Genomic DNA, 15,000 nt, shown 5'->3' with positions numbered 1-15,000 from the left:
CTTTTAGGCAGTTTACAAAACTCTTCAATAAATGCTACATTGCAACATTAACTATTTATCATGCTTTTAGTTTCATCTGGTTTCAATATTTATTTAAACGGTACTTACTCAAAGCAAAGAAGAGCGATAGCACGGCCTTCAGCCGCCCACTGCAGATATCGTTCGGTGTGACCGCTTCCAAGCCGCCAACCTGATGCTGCCGCAGCACCGTGAGACAGGAATTTACGTTGTCGTACTGGAGAGGGGAGGAGAAAAGCGGAAAAGAGCGAGTTTAGTTGTTAGAAGGAAGGAACGCAGACCCGATTCTCAACCCCCACGTTACGCTAGTTATTGTTTAGTTGCGTTGGAGCGAACCGAAGTTGCTTTGAAATAACTTCACGCACTTGCTCGCAACGAGATCAGATGGCTAATCGCTGAATGGGAGGGTGTTTGAGTCATGTGGATGCCCGTGTGGCTAGAAGCGAGCTATTAACGCGCTGGCGGTGACGAAGAACGAGTTCACGGAAAGCGATTCCAAATCGATTGTTGTTACTCGGTCATGTTTGGTGCTCCGGCCCCGTGAGCAAACTTCCAACACATGTCCACCGCTCTCGACGCACGAAGATAGGGCGACAAGAAAGGAGTGACTCCCGTACCTTAACCCTGCACCCCGCGCCCCCAGTGTGACAAATTGCTACCACCGTTGCTGGCGCCGATCGTCGTCACTTCGTTCCAGTGCGATGCTGGAAACCGAAACATGATGCAAGCAACTTGTTGCCAACCGCATGGATCATGCTCCCCCGTCGCCGTGCTCTACTCGCGTCGCGATCGTGGCAGAGTTTGTGCGCAAGCAGCATCGCGAATCATGACGATGACGTTCGCAACCTGCTGCAGATGGCCAGCGATCGCCTGCGGATTGTGGATTGAACCCGCGCGATGAGTCGACTTTCGCGGAATAGTGCGCGCTCAGAGTGAGGTTAATGATGGCTTATTGTTGGCCGAGTCAGACGAGTGAAGTCGAAATTACATTTTAATTTATTGTAGCGCATGACCGGCGCACCCCATTTCACGCTTGCACTCCTCCATAAAGATGCTAATCTAGATCGAGCGTAGTTCGTCATGGAATTTGTCATAATTTGCTCTCTCTCTGCAATCGTGGCGTTGTGATCGTTGATTGGCACGGCGCTGATTAGACACTTGTGCCCCATTTGTTTGCTATGAACACGTGGCTAACGAGTATCTTTCCCGCTTTTTTTGCATAAAATTTGTTTATCAAACAGACACCACCGCAGTGGTTACGTGGCGGTAGTTATTGTCATTTGTCGGAGTGGTCTGCCATGCTCTGATGACCACACAATGTCACAGCTCTAGCACAGGTCGTTGATTGAACGAACTGAGATTGCATTCCACTGGTGCCATTGTCTCAAACCGCTTGGATTGGTGAGGTTCAAGGCCGGTGGATAATTATGGCGAACCCTAGAGACTAGAGGCTTTGCGTGTTGCTGTCCAATTTTGTCCGTCCAATTATTCAACTTACAGACTTCTCCTAACCAGCGAGCGGTGCTTCGGTGCTTCACATTCATCATCGCTTGACCACTTTTTTGTACCTCGAGGGATCCTCCGCAACAAGTTCCTTACGAGACTTCACTTCACCTGATCTAAAACTCTGTGGTCTATTGGAGAAGGTGAGCAAAAAAAAACAACAATCGAAAGCACTACGAAGTCAACGGAAATGGGTTTAAATTATAGCCCCGGAGCGGGACAGGGGTACCTTCCGGCCAGGAATGGACGAGAAAAAGACGCGTCGGCGGATAGCAGCAGCAGATCCGTCAAAACAGTACGTCACTCACCGTCACTTCGGTCGTTCGGTGACCCACGGAAAAAGAAACATCACATTTTAATAGCTACCTCTCCGATGCCGTGAGATAAATGAGAGCAAACAGCAGGTCGGTCCGTTTTCTCTGTGGCCAGTTCATGGATCACGGATCAAGAGAATTCGGATCCACGGAACAAGGCAGGTCCGGTCCGTTTGATGGATTCGCCATCATCGGAACACTGGTGGTGGCGTGATTAGAAGTCATTCCGTAGGGGCAGTAAAAAAAAAGGATGGATATGCAAAAAAGGATCCCCATGAAGGCCATTCGCTAGAACCCTAGAACCTTCCCCGGCTTCCCACGCATCGATTGCTGCTTCGAACCTGACCTTCCACCAGCCCGGGTTTTTTGGCGTGCCTTCTGGCGTAAAATGGACGCACAGAAAAGAGAAAAAAACAACACAAATCTTGATGCCTCGAATCCGTGGCACCTTTTTGGCGGTTTCGCCTTATGTCAATATCCGACCGCTTGGTATCCGATGATTGGACCAATAAAAAAGGGACCTTTTGGCCGCGTGCCTTCGATTGAGGAATTATCACCGCAGGTAAGTTGGTTTTTGCATGTCGGACCTCGGGGTTTCACATTTTTTTTTGTACGATCGTTCGGAGCGTGATTGTAGCAGCGGAAGCAGTTCAAGAAGAAGGGCGTAAGGTTTTATTGGTGGTGCTGGAGTTTCGGTCTTTTTGCGGCCAAATAGCTCCTTCTAGAAGATATGGTTTTGCGCGTGTGACCCACGTTTATGACGCACCGTGCGAGCGTGACGAGGAATTGTCGAGCGTCAAGTTAAGTGCTAGGGGTGCTTTTTGGGCCCCGAGACTCTTTTTTACGAGGATACGCATTTGGTGCAAACAACTTTGCTGGAACTTATCATGCAACGTAGCATTCTGTTTGCTTTCGCGGTGCTTAAACGTTTCTTAGAAAGGCGATCCAGTAATGATGGTGTGCTTGTGATGGATTGTTGGCTTATTTTGAGTCTTGACGCACGATATGACGTATGATCGAGATTAAACAGAAACCTTAACTGAACGTACGCTGATTGATTCCCAACAATAGACCACTCTAGGGACCAGCTCGCGAGAAGCCATCGAGGTCGAAGGGCGCGCCAATGCATGGCTGTTTCATCACCAAAAATGGAAACCAACTCTCAATCGGGGCTCGTAAAACAACGATTCTACAACACGCAATACACACTCTCTCTCTACGTAAATGGTAATAAAGATCCGCGAGATCGCAAGAAAAGACAACAAACCCAAACCTCAAACGCAAACGATCACGAAAGAAACTGATTTTCTAAGCATTAATGAAGGACGCGTGCTCCGCGAGGCAGACAGAGAGAGAGAGAGAGAGGCTCGAAGACGCCCGTCCATTAATCACAATGTTCAGCGCTGCCACAGTGCTGCCTCGGTGGATGTTGAGGGCTTGTGACTTCATGACAAATTACTCTCCATCCACGCCACAACACCAACAACAAGCATCATCACCATCACCCGGGCCGACGGTTCCTTCCAGAACTTCTCCAGCTCTATGGCGGCGGTCTTGTTGGTGGCTTGTTAGAGCAATCTCCAAAGAGACATCACACCCGAAGGACATCGGAGGTGCTGGAAACTGGAGCATGTTTTTGGGATCCGGAGAGAGCGAGCGTTTGGCTGCGTGTTTGCTCGGTTTAATCGGATTCATACGCATCTGGCACGGCAAGGCGACGGCGTCATCGCGATCAAGGCCTTTTATGGTTGATTGGTGGCCGCCGTCCTCGTCAGGACACAAACACTACACGTCGGTCATGAGGAGCCGTCTGGGTCGTGTGCGTAAAATTGGAATTAATTCGACAAAAGCCATCCGGTGCTCTGGATGAAGGGAATCTCTGGAACAGGCTCCACACAGCTTAATCTCATCGTACTCGCATTTTAAGCGAGCGACGAGAATTCTGCCAGACGTAGAGTGGCCATTCTCGTGGGACCAATGAGATGTTTGTGTCTGGAATTGGGGCCTTCCCTGGGGTGGTCTATTTTTAGCGTGAATCGAGACACGGTGACATCGACGCGAGGAGAGTTGCGGCGTTCGAACGGTTGTTCCTTCTCCACGACAACTGGAACCACGTTGCGCCCTATATGGCCGCACCGCGGTGCACCGGCTTTGGCCACGTGGTGACGTGAATGGTCATCGAGGACCGCCAGGACCGAGAACTGCATCGAAGAGCCCTCTCGAGGAGACGAGACACCAGAATGCAAGAATGTGTCAGCGTTCGATGCGATGCAAAGACCCCAAAAAAGGGAAAACACTTTCCGGGTGATCGCGCCTAGAATGGAGGACCACGGGGCGCGCGCGCTCGCGTGTGATATGAGATGCCGTTTCCCGTGGCTTCGAGTTCAGCGACCCATCGCGACACAACGACGACCGCGAGTATGGTGCATTCGATCGTCGCGATCCAAAGCGTGTACACCTTTTTCCGTGATATCGTGAGCAGCTCATCACCATCGACTGGGAATGACTCACGAGAAGTTGTTGTCGCCAGTTGTCGCCAACAAATCAAAACAAGATGAAACATTCCAGGCCGCCGCTGGGCCGCGAATTAGAATTACAAATGTCCATGTCTTCCACGTCGTTGTCCTCGTGAATTGGCAACTCACGATGTCGATCTCCCGGGAGGAGGAGCGCGCAATAAAAGGTAATGGCGGTCAGCGCGTGCAGCAATCCTGTCCAGTGCCCTCGCACTCTCTCTCTCTCTCTCTCTCTCTCTCTCTCTCTCTCTCTCTCTGCCTGGAAAGGACGAAGGAATGTCAATCTGTATCGCACGATGAAGTTCGTTCACATTCCGTTACTTCACGGAGAGCCACACCGGAGGACAGTAATTAAAGGAGATGCCTTTTTTGGAGTGGTTCATCTCGAAAATTTTGACGAAAATCCTGGCATCATCACGTCCTGGCCTGGCCTGGCCTGGCCTGGCACGTCCCAATTCCCACTGGCACGGAAGTAAATTCGTTTCGGCAAAAGGTGAAGGTTGCCTTTCGGCTCCGTAACATCCTTTTGGAACTCCATTCCGCTCGACGCACCAGAGTGAGTGACGTATTACCAGGGAGTTAATGGGGCTCCCGTTGTGGGCGTCGGGAATTGCGCCAAAAACTTCCGCATGAGGGAACCGTTTGATGAGGTCACGCGCTCACCGCAACGGTGGTGGTGGACGTGACCTACGGACTTGCTGCTCGAGAGGAAAGTGCTTCTGACACAGATTCCGGGACCCGGGAACAGGATAGACCATCTACGTTGTGGTGTTCAGTTGGACAGAAGAACAGACACCTTCGGAAGGTGCGTGTTGATTAAATCATTGAACGGATGCCTTCTGAAGATCCGTATCGGAACAGCGTGCCAGGAAGCGTCAGAGAAGATAGGATTTAACGATCTACAGTGTGATGCGTGATAGAGTTGCCAGATAATTGGGTGCGACGATGTCGCAGACGCTCGCCAAAAATGGTGGAGAAGTTAATTAGGAAGCCGCGCGCCGGCGTCTTCCGTTAGTTCCGAAGCTTCCTCATGAAGAGAGAGAGAGAGAGAGAGAGAGCGAAAAAGGGTGCCACAGAGCGAGTTCAGGGGTCTGTGGAGATGGCTCAATTAAGGTCTCTCCATCGCGGTCAGAGTGTGAAGTCAACTCGAGTGCTACACGATCCCCATGCTAACCTTTCCCATTGTCGAGGCACAAGGCATGCAAAGGGGCCTTGTCTTGACGATCACCGGGTGCAAAAGGGTGTGTGTTCGAGAGTATGGGGCTGGGGGATCGCATTACGCGCCAAGCCAAGGTGCGAATCCAAGGCTAGCACCATCGTGGCTCGCCATCGACAAGCTGCGACTGATCAGACCTGAACTTGAGCCACGCGATTGAGGTTGATCAGCTGGCGATAGTGATCTTCGACAAGCCGTACAGCATGATCGCATAATCGGATCCGGCCGATCGGTTGGATTGATTGAATCATAAAACTGAAACGTCACGGTCACAGGGCCAGGGCAGGGCAGGCACAGAATGTGGGTCAACGGCGGTCGATGGGCGGTTCGAGCGTGCCAATTAAGCGACCATTAGACGGGACCGGGCCAGTCAATGATCGACTCCTGGCCGTTCGTTGACAAAATAATTACGCCCAAACTGCGGTCCGCGTCGCGCATCCGGATCCGAATTTATGGCCCCTCTAATTCCGCGCTGCGGCTTCTCGAACTTCGATCAGCTCCCTGGGAGAGTCCTTTCCGGGGGGGGCGGTGGATGGAAATCCAAATAAACACATTTTTGTAGCGTTTCCTGAACTCCCGCCAGGGCTCGTTAAACCCCGCCGTTCGAAGGTGTGCACGGGATCTATAAAAACGCGCTTTAGTAGCACTAATCGGACCCACTTTACGACCTCCAAAACCCTCGCAGAAAATGCAAATTGCCGCGCAAATGGTTTACCGAGGAACGTTACGGACTTGAGGAAAAGGATTTTAGCGCCCAACAGTTTATTTTGTTGGAGTGAAGGAAAAAAAAGCGAAGGATATTCCCTGCTAAGAAGCCCTCCATTTCCTGGGAATTTCCTAGGACCTAAATGAGGCTCCTTGTTTCACTTCACTACAAAGTTTTACCATCGGTGGACCACCTGAGCCTCGGTGCGGCATCCCGGTGATGCAATGAAGCGTGTGCGAAGAAGTTATGATCGGTAATTAAATAAAAGCAATTTGCATAATATAAGTTTTGCTTGGCTCGGTCTCCTCCACGGAACCCCTTTTCTAGAAGTCCGAAACGGCGCCATAGCCACCGAGAAGGAGACTCCAATGTTTATTCAATGAACGCACACCGAGGCAGAGAAAGAGAGTGGGAGAGAGAGTTCGTTAAGCTACAAAACAACTTTGCAGCGCTTAATGAAGGCCAAGCAGCTGACTTCTAGGTGGAGGAGAAGGAGTCTCTATGGATGAAAGTTCCTTGTTTCTTGAGGAAAGTCAGAGCGTAGTCCGGTGGTCAAGCAGGGAAGCAATGGTGTACAAATTTGTTTAGCCCCGAGTTGCCCAAGTTGTGCGGAACTTGATTGAGGCAGAATTGTATTACTTAGGACCCCTGGCATATGCTGCACGAGATTGACACGAGAGCAGCGCGTGTCACAACAACTCAAACTTCAATCAAACACTTTCCTGGAACAATCTGGCCACCTAGTCCTAGGCCTGACTGAACGGAGTTCTACAAAGTAGATTAATTGAGAACAACTGGCCCCAGTTGATTGAAGTTGTTCCAGCCTAGCATAGGGTTTCTGCTTCGACAGACAGACCACATCGTGCCGCAAATGAAGATGACCAAAAGGAGGAATGTTCTGCAATTCTGAGTATGTGTCCCCAAGCTAGTGTGTGCCCCGCTACTCGTGGGGTGACAGTAAGTAAATGAAATATGGCTTTATTAAGCCTCTTTAATTGGTAATGCTTGGTCAGTGGGACTGCGGTGATGCGGTGGCCCCAATACCAAGACCATCATCCCATTCAGCTGACAATCATTCCGCGCTGCGACCACCACCAGCACCAAAGATAACCTTTTACCGTGGATTGCAGACACCCTTTTTCGGGAGAAGAGAGGTTTTACGGCCCCAAAATACATTGATTTCTGATGTTGGTGTTGCAGCCGGTGCGGTGCTGCATTATCAACCAATCTTCTTCTTCTTCTTCTTCTGCGCCCTGCAGCTTATGCTTCTTCTCACCTTGCAAATCGTAATTTCGCACCATATGAGCCAGAGACCTTGGCGCGATGCTGAGAGCCATACTGTCCTCCTTCCCCTTCCCTTCCTTATTCCCCTTTAACGGTACTTCTTCGTTTGGAGAAAATTAAAAACTTCATCCAGTCTCAGACTCCCTCTCCCCGGGGTTACTGCTGCGTCATGCTGCAGCCTCCGTCTTTCTCTCGAGCTGTATCGCCGAACGAGAGGCACGCGGCGCTCCTCACCGAAATGGGTCACGGTTGCAGTAATTGCGCATACGGCAGAGGCCGCACCAAGTGTCCTTCCTCGGCCTGCAGGCAAGGCAAGGCAAGCCAGCGAGCGAACGATCGAACGAGACTCGGTGACTGAGTGACTGACACTCTGCGGCCGCTGGCGTCTGCCTTCCTTGCTGCTCGCGCTGCTTGCTGCGAATCCCATTTAAGGAAATATCGTTTTTGCATGTCTTCGCGGCGCGCGGTGGAATGGTGGCGAATGTGCTTTGATAGTGGCGCTCTCTGTAGCACACTGTGGCACTGGGTCGCTGGCAGAGGGCCACGGGACCAGGTGACGAAAAGTCCACTGCAACTGACGCTCGGGGCGGAGCTCGAGGGGCGAAGCAGTCGCGAATTACGCGCGGATTAACCAGCCATGCTAATGAAGCACGTGAACAGCGAGAAGTGGTGGCTGAGTAAACAGTAAAATGCAGCGTAAGAGATCCTCGATCCAGCCTGGGCGAATTCGGGAGGCATTTTGCACCTTTTTGTATGCACTCGAGGTCCCCCACTAGAAGATTATGCTGCTGCTGCTGGTGGTGAGCGAAGGTGAGCAGGGTGATAATGTACTTGCGCGCGGCAATTGTCGGTTTTTGGTGTGCGTTTTTCGGCCACGATCTTATGAGGCATGATGCCCCGTCCAGACCGGGACGATAATGAGACAAAAGGCGCAATAATTAAAGAAGATTTTCGTTGCTGGTTTGTCTGCAAAGGTCTGGGATTGGACCAAGAAGAATGAAAGTGTATTCCGTGTAAAGAGGACGAAAGGACTTGTAATTAAAGGCTCCAGGCTTTTTACAATTATTAACAGAAGTTGGTTGCATGGTTGCGTGACCCAGTGGCACAGTTAGCACTCGGTGATCTTCGATGTAAGTGAGGGAACCGCTTTTTTAAAAACAAATCGCGTAGATCACGCACATTTACTTCAATTTCTCACAACAGCATTGCTGTAGATGAGCTCCCGGTAAGCAATCTCGTCACGCTATCCGAAGATCTATTAATAAATGGCTACCCAGTGATCGCTTCAGTGATCTCTGCTGCTGCTGCTGCTGCCGCCTCCAACGATGTCAAATCCGGTTCCGCCGGACATTTTGACATCTCCTCCCCCAACCCGTTGGCGATATCTAATGTTCATCAGCTGAGCGTTTGTCATGTTTTGCCGGGATGGAAATAACTCTTCCCCAAAGGTTTGTAATCGATAGCCCATGCCAGAGCTGATGATGATCCTCAGCATCATCATCGTGCATCAGGTAAAACGGGACTCAGACTAGACGAGACTAAATCAACCAGACCAGGAGTTGGCTAATGAATTTCCTACAGAAAAAAAACTCCCTGGATAAGCCGCAAACAAAACATCCGTTATCGCGGTCCAAACTCGAGGGTCACCAAATCACCCGCTTTTTGATTGTTAATGTGACTCCCTCGTCTACTTCTTCTCCTACTCTTTCACCGAGTGTTAACGAGCTTACAAGCTTGTCGAATTCTTGCTCTTATCTTCTTGCCTCCACTTAATGAATGTGTCGTCCGGCGTGGATACTGAAATGGAAACCCTCCTTCTCGCTGCACAGGGGAAAAAACAGCAACAAATCGATAGTCTTGGAGAAGGCCAGAAAGCGAGGCTCTCGATAATGGTATACTACTTCAATTTGGGGAGATACTCCGACTCGAAACAAAGAAAAAAAAGGAGAGGAGAAGCAATTTAAATTACTTCGTGATTAATGTCCACTTTCCTGTGAAATTTTCCCCCAAAAAAACGGACGTCGAAGACCACGACGATTGCATGCTAATTGCCATCCATAATGCTTCTCTCGCCTTCCCGTGCGCAATGAAAAGGTGCGTTTCGTGAGCATGCTTTCGTTATAAATGTCCTCCACCTTCGTGCACTGACGCAGTCGATTCCGTTTTAGAGCGACCTTTTTTTCGACATCGACATCTTGGCAGCCCGGGCAGCAACAGGTTGCTGTGGCGATCGGCCTCCGATAAGTGGCTCCAGGAACGAGTCGTATGGCGGCATGTTTTGGGTGGTACAGATCAGCAGCAGCCGGTAATCCGGCCAACGACACCGCGCACCGATACCGCCTTCCGATCGCTGTCAATCAAAATCGTTATGGGTAACGGTTTGACGTGACATACGCCACGTCAAACGTTTCGGACGACATTTCATTTCATCTGGTTTGTAAGCTCCATCCAAGTAAGATAAGAGGATTAGTGGGAGCGAGCAATTATTGGCCGTTTAAAGTTTTTGGATGGTAGTAGACGTGAACACCGCGAGAACACCGGCCAGGTAGTTTCGGGCATTTATGGGCATTTCATTCCCCTCCCCGACGGGGTTCCTTATCGCGTTTACGACCGAATATTCGCGTACGAACTGCTGCACAATTCGGCCGGACACTTAACAACTTGTCCTTATTACGATGATTTGGATAATAAACAAGTTTTATTCCGATACACCCGAGAGACTCGAGGTATCGTAGTACCGTGGTTTGGATCCGTTTATATTGCCCACTAAAAGCGATACTCTATCGGGGTGGGCATAAAACCGATTCCGTTTCGTTAATGGAGGAACACCACCAGCAGCGAGAACCATCTACACGAACTCCTCTCTCTCTGTTGCCTTGAACGATCAATATCGTCGCTTCTTTAGGCCGACCGATTTCGGCTTTCATCCACGAGGAAAAGAGGGGGGGAGGGGAATGGGGAAGCAAAACAATTGCACAACATTGTACCGCCGCCGATCCCGATGAGGCGCACCGACCGGACCGACCTTTTCGGGGCTTTGAAGCATCGCGTTTTGCCCGCTAAACGGGCGGAGACGAGAACCGTTGCCGTTGTGGTCGACAAAAAGAGTAACAATGAAAGTGCTTTTAGTGTTCGCTGGTCACCTCCTGGCATCCGCCTTCTCAGTGGTCTATATGGGTGATCTCATTCCAGGCCGCGGTCTTCTCACGCATCGTGGTCGTTGGCGGCGGCGTTGATGTTTGTTGTGAAGTCAAGCCAGCCAGCCCCACGACACCACCGTGTTGCCGATATGTTCGATCGCAAATTGCATTAACACAAGCACAACGTAGCACCGCGTTACCATTTATGGATCGCGAAGCTTCCACCTTCCACCTTCGTTAAAAACTAGCGGAATGTGTGGTCCACGCAGCGGGGGCTGGCGCAAAAAAAAAGCGATCGCGATATCTAAGCTCTCCCGCAGCTTCCCGTTTCAAGAGGAAAAGTTTTTTTTGGTAGGTGCCCGGTGCCCGGTATTGCACAATTTATCATGACCAATTTACATCGTTACGTGCTGTGTGCTTCACCACCAGGACCACTCCCGGACTGGATTCATTGTTGCCAAGGGACCCAACGGGCGATGGTTCTATCGAACGGATATCGGTTTGCGATATTGTTATCCGGTACACAACAAGCAGCACAGGGGTTTTTGTTGTAACTTATGCGTCCACCAAACCAAACGGGTGTGCATAGCGACCACATTCGCGTCGTTACATGCTCACGACCTGGCGCTTTTGTGGTGCTTTTTATGTGGCGACAAGGGTGTTGATGCATTAGTGCATTGTGTTGATTGGAAGTTGCAGCGCAGAGCACAGAGCAGTTTGTTCCAATAATTTCTATCTTTATCATCGACGGAGCGAGAACCAACGTGTTGGACGGTGTGCTGACGTGTTAAATGTGTGTGCGGCCCGGGACGACGCGTGTGTAGGTTGAGTGAATGCAAATCCATGATCACCATCGTCATCACACGTTGGTGACGTTGGTGAGATGGTGAAAAATTTGCGTTTGTCTGGTGGAAAAGAATGGAGCATAAACAACCCACCCCAAAAGCGAACGGTGACACTGAGCGATGATGTCCCCGGTGCGCTCCTCCCTCTCTCTCTCGGAGTAACTTGTTTTGCGAGCCAACTGCTACTGCTGCTGCTAAAGGATGCCTGCGTGGTGTTGTTTTCGGTGCTGAAAAGTTTTCCCCCAGTAACGAACCCAGAAGCCACGAAAATTAATGGTTAAAGTAGCGTGACAACAAGCGAGGAACAAGTCCAATAACATGTTGGCTTGGAGGACTTTGTAGCTCGATGAAAAGTGAAACTACTATTGCCAGCCACGTTCATGCCGGGCTCTAGTGTTGTGCGATAATATTTTAACAAAACAAAGAGAAGCTCTCCATCTCTCTGTGTATGAGTCAACAACGAGAGTCACGTTTTTGTGTCCAGCCTGGAACTTTATTGAGCAGCAACAGCAGCAGCAGCAGCGGCAACATTCAATTTAGAATATTAATCCCGAAAGGTCCGGTTCAGAGATTGCGCAAAAACCGACACTACATGAGCTTCACGCCGATAAAGAATAAGAACTGAAACTTATGTTCCCGGCCGTGTTCGTGTCCGCTTAAGCCCACCGGTGGTCGCGGTCACGAGGTGGTCGCGGGCGAGTGAATTCATAAACCTGGCAAAACCTGGCTAGTGGACCCCTGGTGGGGCTGGGCGGAACTGCCTTTGAAATCGGCGTGCAAAGTGCCGCAGCAGCGACTACATCTGCTTCTACATTCCAGCCGCACCGCCACTCCAGCACACCGTTTATCGATGAGCGAAATACCAAAAAAAAAAAAAAACACCGTCAGTCCGGCTTAGGGGCAGGGATTGTCGTGGCCTCCGGTTGTCTTCTATCGCAAAAGACGGAAATTCGGGTGGCGGTCGAGGGCAGTGTCGGGACGGTGTCTAGGACGGGATCGCAACCGAAGAGGCAAACACACGCGCGGGATGTCGAATTTACAATAAGTTATTGCCTATTATTCCTATTTCTCTCTCTCTCTCTCTCTCCCTACCGGTGTCTCTCTGTCTCGTGGATCGTGTCGCACGCGGTGCATTCCAAGATAAAATATGAAACGGACGATGAAGGCGGATGAAGAGATGTCCCATTCTTCCACCGGGGTCCCGGAGGCGATGCGAGAGAGATGCAGTTTCAGGGGCAACGTGTTCAATGCCAAGCTAGCGGCCATCGCCCCAGCACACACATGCACACACCTAACATCATCGCATAGTGTTCTCACGACGCATAGGCGAGCGCATAATGAAGCGTGTGATGGTGATCTTCCCCCTTAATCCGTAAGGGCGTTATGTTCCAGACAGCGGCGACGGCGTAGGCAAGCCGCCTATGATTGCTGGCCGGCTTTTCTACATTTTATTTTAATAAATAATCATAACAATCGCCTCTCGGATGTAGCATAACAGACACATACGGTCCCTCTCGACCTTAGGGACCGAGCATGATTCATCTAACTGAGGAATCAGCATCTGCATTGAGTGGAAAAGGGGTAGCATATCTATAAAAAGACACACAGAAATGCGGGGATTTTTGAATAACTGTGGTGTCTTTTATGGCGTGCGAGAGGAGAGAGAGACAATCGAATCAGAGGAAGAGAACGCTCGAGTAGAACGCTAGACAAGAACAAGCGTCTCGATCGCAGTTGTTATGGTGGCCGTGTCCGTGTGTTCTGCGCGTAAATTATGTCTTTTTAATGATGTTGAACAATATTCGATTGGCGTTTAATAATGTGCCGTTTGCCGTTGTGCTGTGGCTTCCTTCTGGTCCATCTCTCGATCCGTCCTACGCCGCCACTCACATAACGAGCGCATAACGAAGCCCCGATGCCCCGCGATCGTACCGTGGAGAAGATTCGGATTGAATGTATTTGACTACATTAAATCCGTGGGCGAGCGAACGCCGGGCATGAGGGTTGGAGACGGTTCTCACGGACCGATTGTAGCAGTAGGTGGCCCGGTGATGCTGTCAAGAGCACCACCGCCTCCTTGTGTGTGACTATCAGTATTAACATTTAAACGTGCCGGGTAGAAAGAATGAACGTTAACGGAACCGAGCGAATGTCCGCTTCTGGTTCTTTTCTCGAAGCGGAACGGAAATTGCTTCTCCGATGAGTCATTCGAGAGGATCGCAAGAGATGCACCTGGGTGGCCGGAGAAGGGAATTCGATCTCCAAGCGGATCGGCGTCACCAATTTTTTAACGCCTCATCCAACATCAACCTCACGCGATCGTGCGCTCACCTCCGCTGGAGGGAACGAATTTGTCAAATCTTCTCGCGGACATGATCATCAATAAGGTCGATCGATCCACTCGCCATATTTGGCACAGGATTGTGGTGCTTCCTGGCGCCCATTCACGTGTCCAATTTGTCTCCATCTTGCGTGCCCCGTTGGAGCAATATTTCTTCCGAAACTTGTGACACCTGTGAATGGCGCAACGGTGCACTGGACACTAAACGATTGCTCCGCGGGATCGAAAATTGTCCAAATTGGTGAAGGGACATGGCACGCGCACCCGCGAGACCAGGATCCGTTGGAAGTCCGTTGGACAAATGGACGCACGGTGCGACAAATGGGAAGGGACACTCGTTGCTACGCAAACAAAATGCCATTCACCTTGTACGGGGGTGGCGAACGAAACAATAGTAATGTTCCCGTCCGTCCGTCCGAAATTGCTGGTGCTGCCGGACACTTCGCGCAGTTCGGGCCACTCGCACACACCATAAGGCGATGTAATTGAACCATTATTGCCACATTACCGACGGCCCGTTACTCACTCGCACGGCCAAAGGAGAAGGTATGGCCGGCCAGACACTGCCATTCATTTGAGGCTCATTATGCAGGATGCCATTTTTTGCCAAAACCTTTTTTGGGGGACCCCCGGGGACTGGGTCCCAAAAACTATGCCAACACGGGAGGATGGAGGTGACCGAGGCAAACCGTGACGGTTTTACCGTAGCGAAACGATATCGCGGCACGTGACCAGGAAGCGCGAAAGGAAGGCAAAAAGGGGCGGTAAGCGAAAGAGTTAGATAACTGTTAAGGTGCTGGGGCATGCTAGCAATTTTGTCGTTGAGAACTTTAAAAAAGAGGTTGAAATATTTTTTTTGCCAAAATCCTTGGCCTAATTAATTTTATATGACCGCAATAGTCGACTATAAGTCTTTTAAATGAATGAATTATATTTTTATAAGCTGTTGCAACAATATAATTTAGATTAAAGGAAGTTATTCTGATTAAAAATGGTTGCAATTGTTATTACAACCTCCATCAGGCCACAGTTACTTATGTCTGATGAGCAAACACATTTTTTTTATTAGCGAACTGACCTAGTGATGCAATTCCACCCAACGCCTGTTATTATGAGT

At 50.2% G+C, this 15,000-nt stretch overlaps 1 protein-coding gene across 2 annotated transcripts in view; it reads right to left on the bottom strand.

Annotated features, from left to right (window-relative positions):
* LOC126573074 (protein sickie) overlaps positions 1-15,000 on the bottom strand; it is a 243,954-nt gene that overhangs the window by 133,101 nt on the left and 95,853 nt on the right. For both annotated transcript variants that reach the window (XM_050232905.1, XM_050232904.1), the window contains exon 3: positions 109-235. In XM_050232905.1, the coding sequence (XP_050088862.1) occupies positions 109-235 (127 nt within the window). The remainder of the gene's footprint in view (positions 1-108; positions 236-15,000) is intronic.

Source organism: Anopheles aquasalis, chromosome 2, assembly GCF_943734665.1.
Source record: "Anopheles aquasalis chromosome 2, idAnoAquaMG_Q_19, whole genome shotgun sequence".
NCBI lineage: Eukaryota > Metazoa > Arthropoda > Insecta > Diptera > Culicidae > Anopheles > Anopheles aquasalis.
The sequence above is the reverse complement of the archived record's forward strand: the minus strand, read 5'-3'. Positions and strand labels throughout refer to the sequence as shown.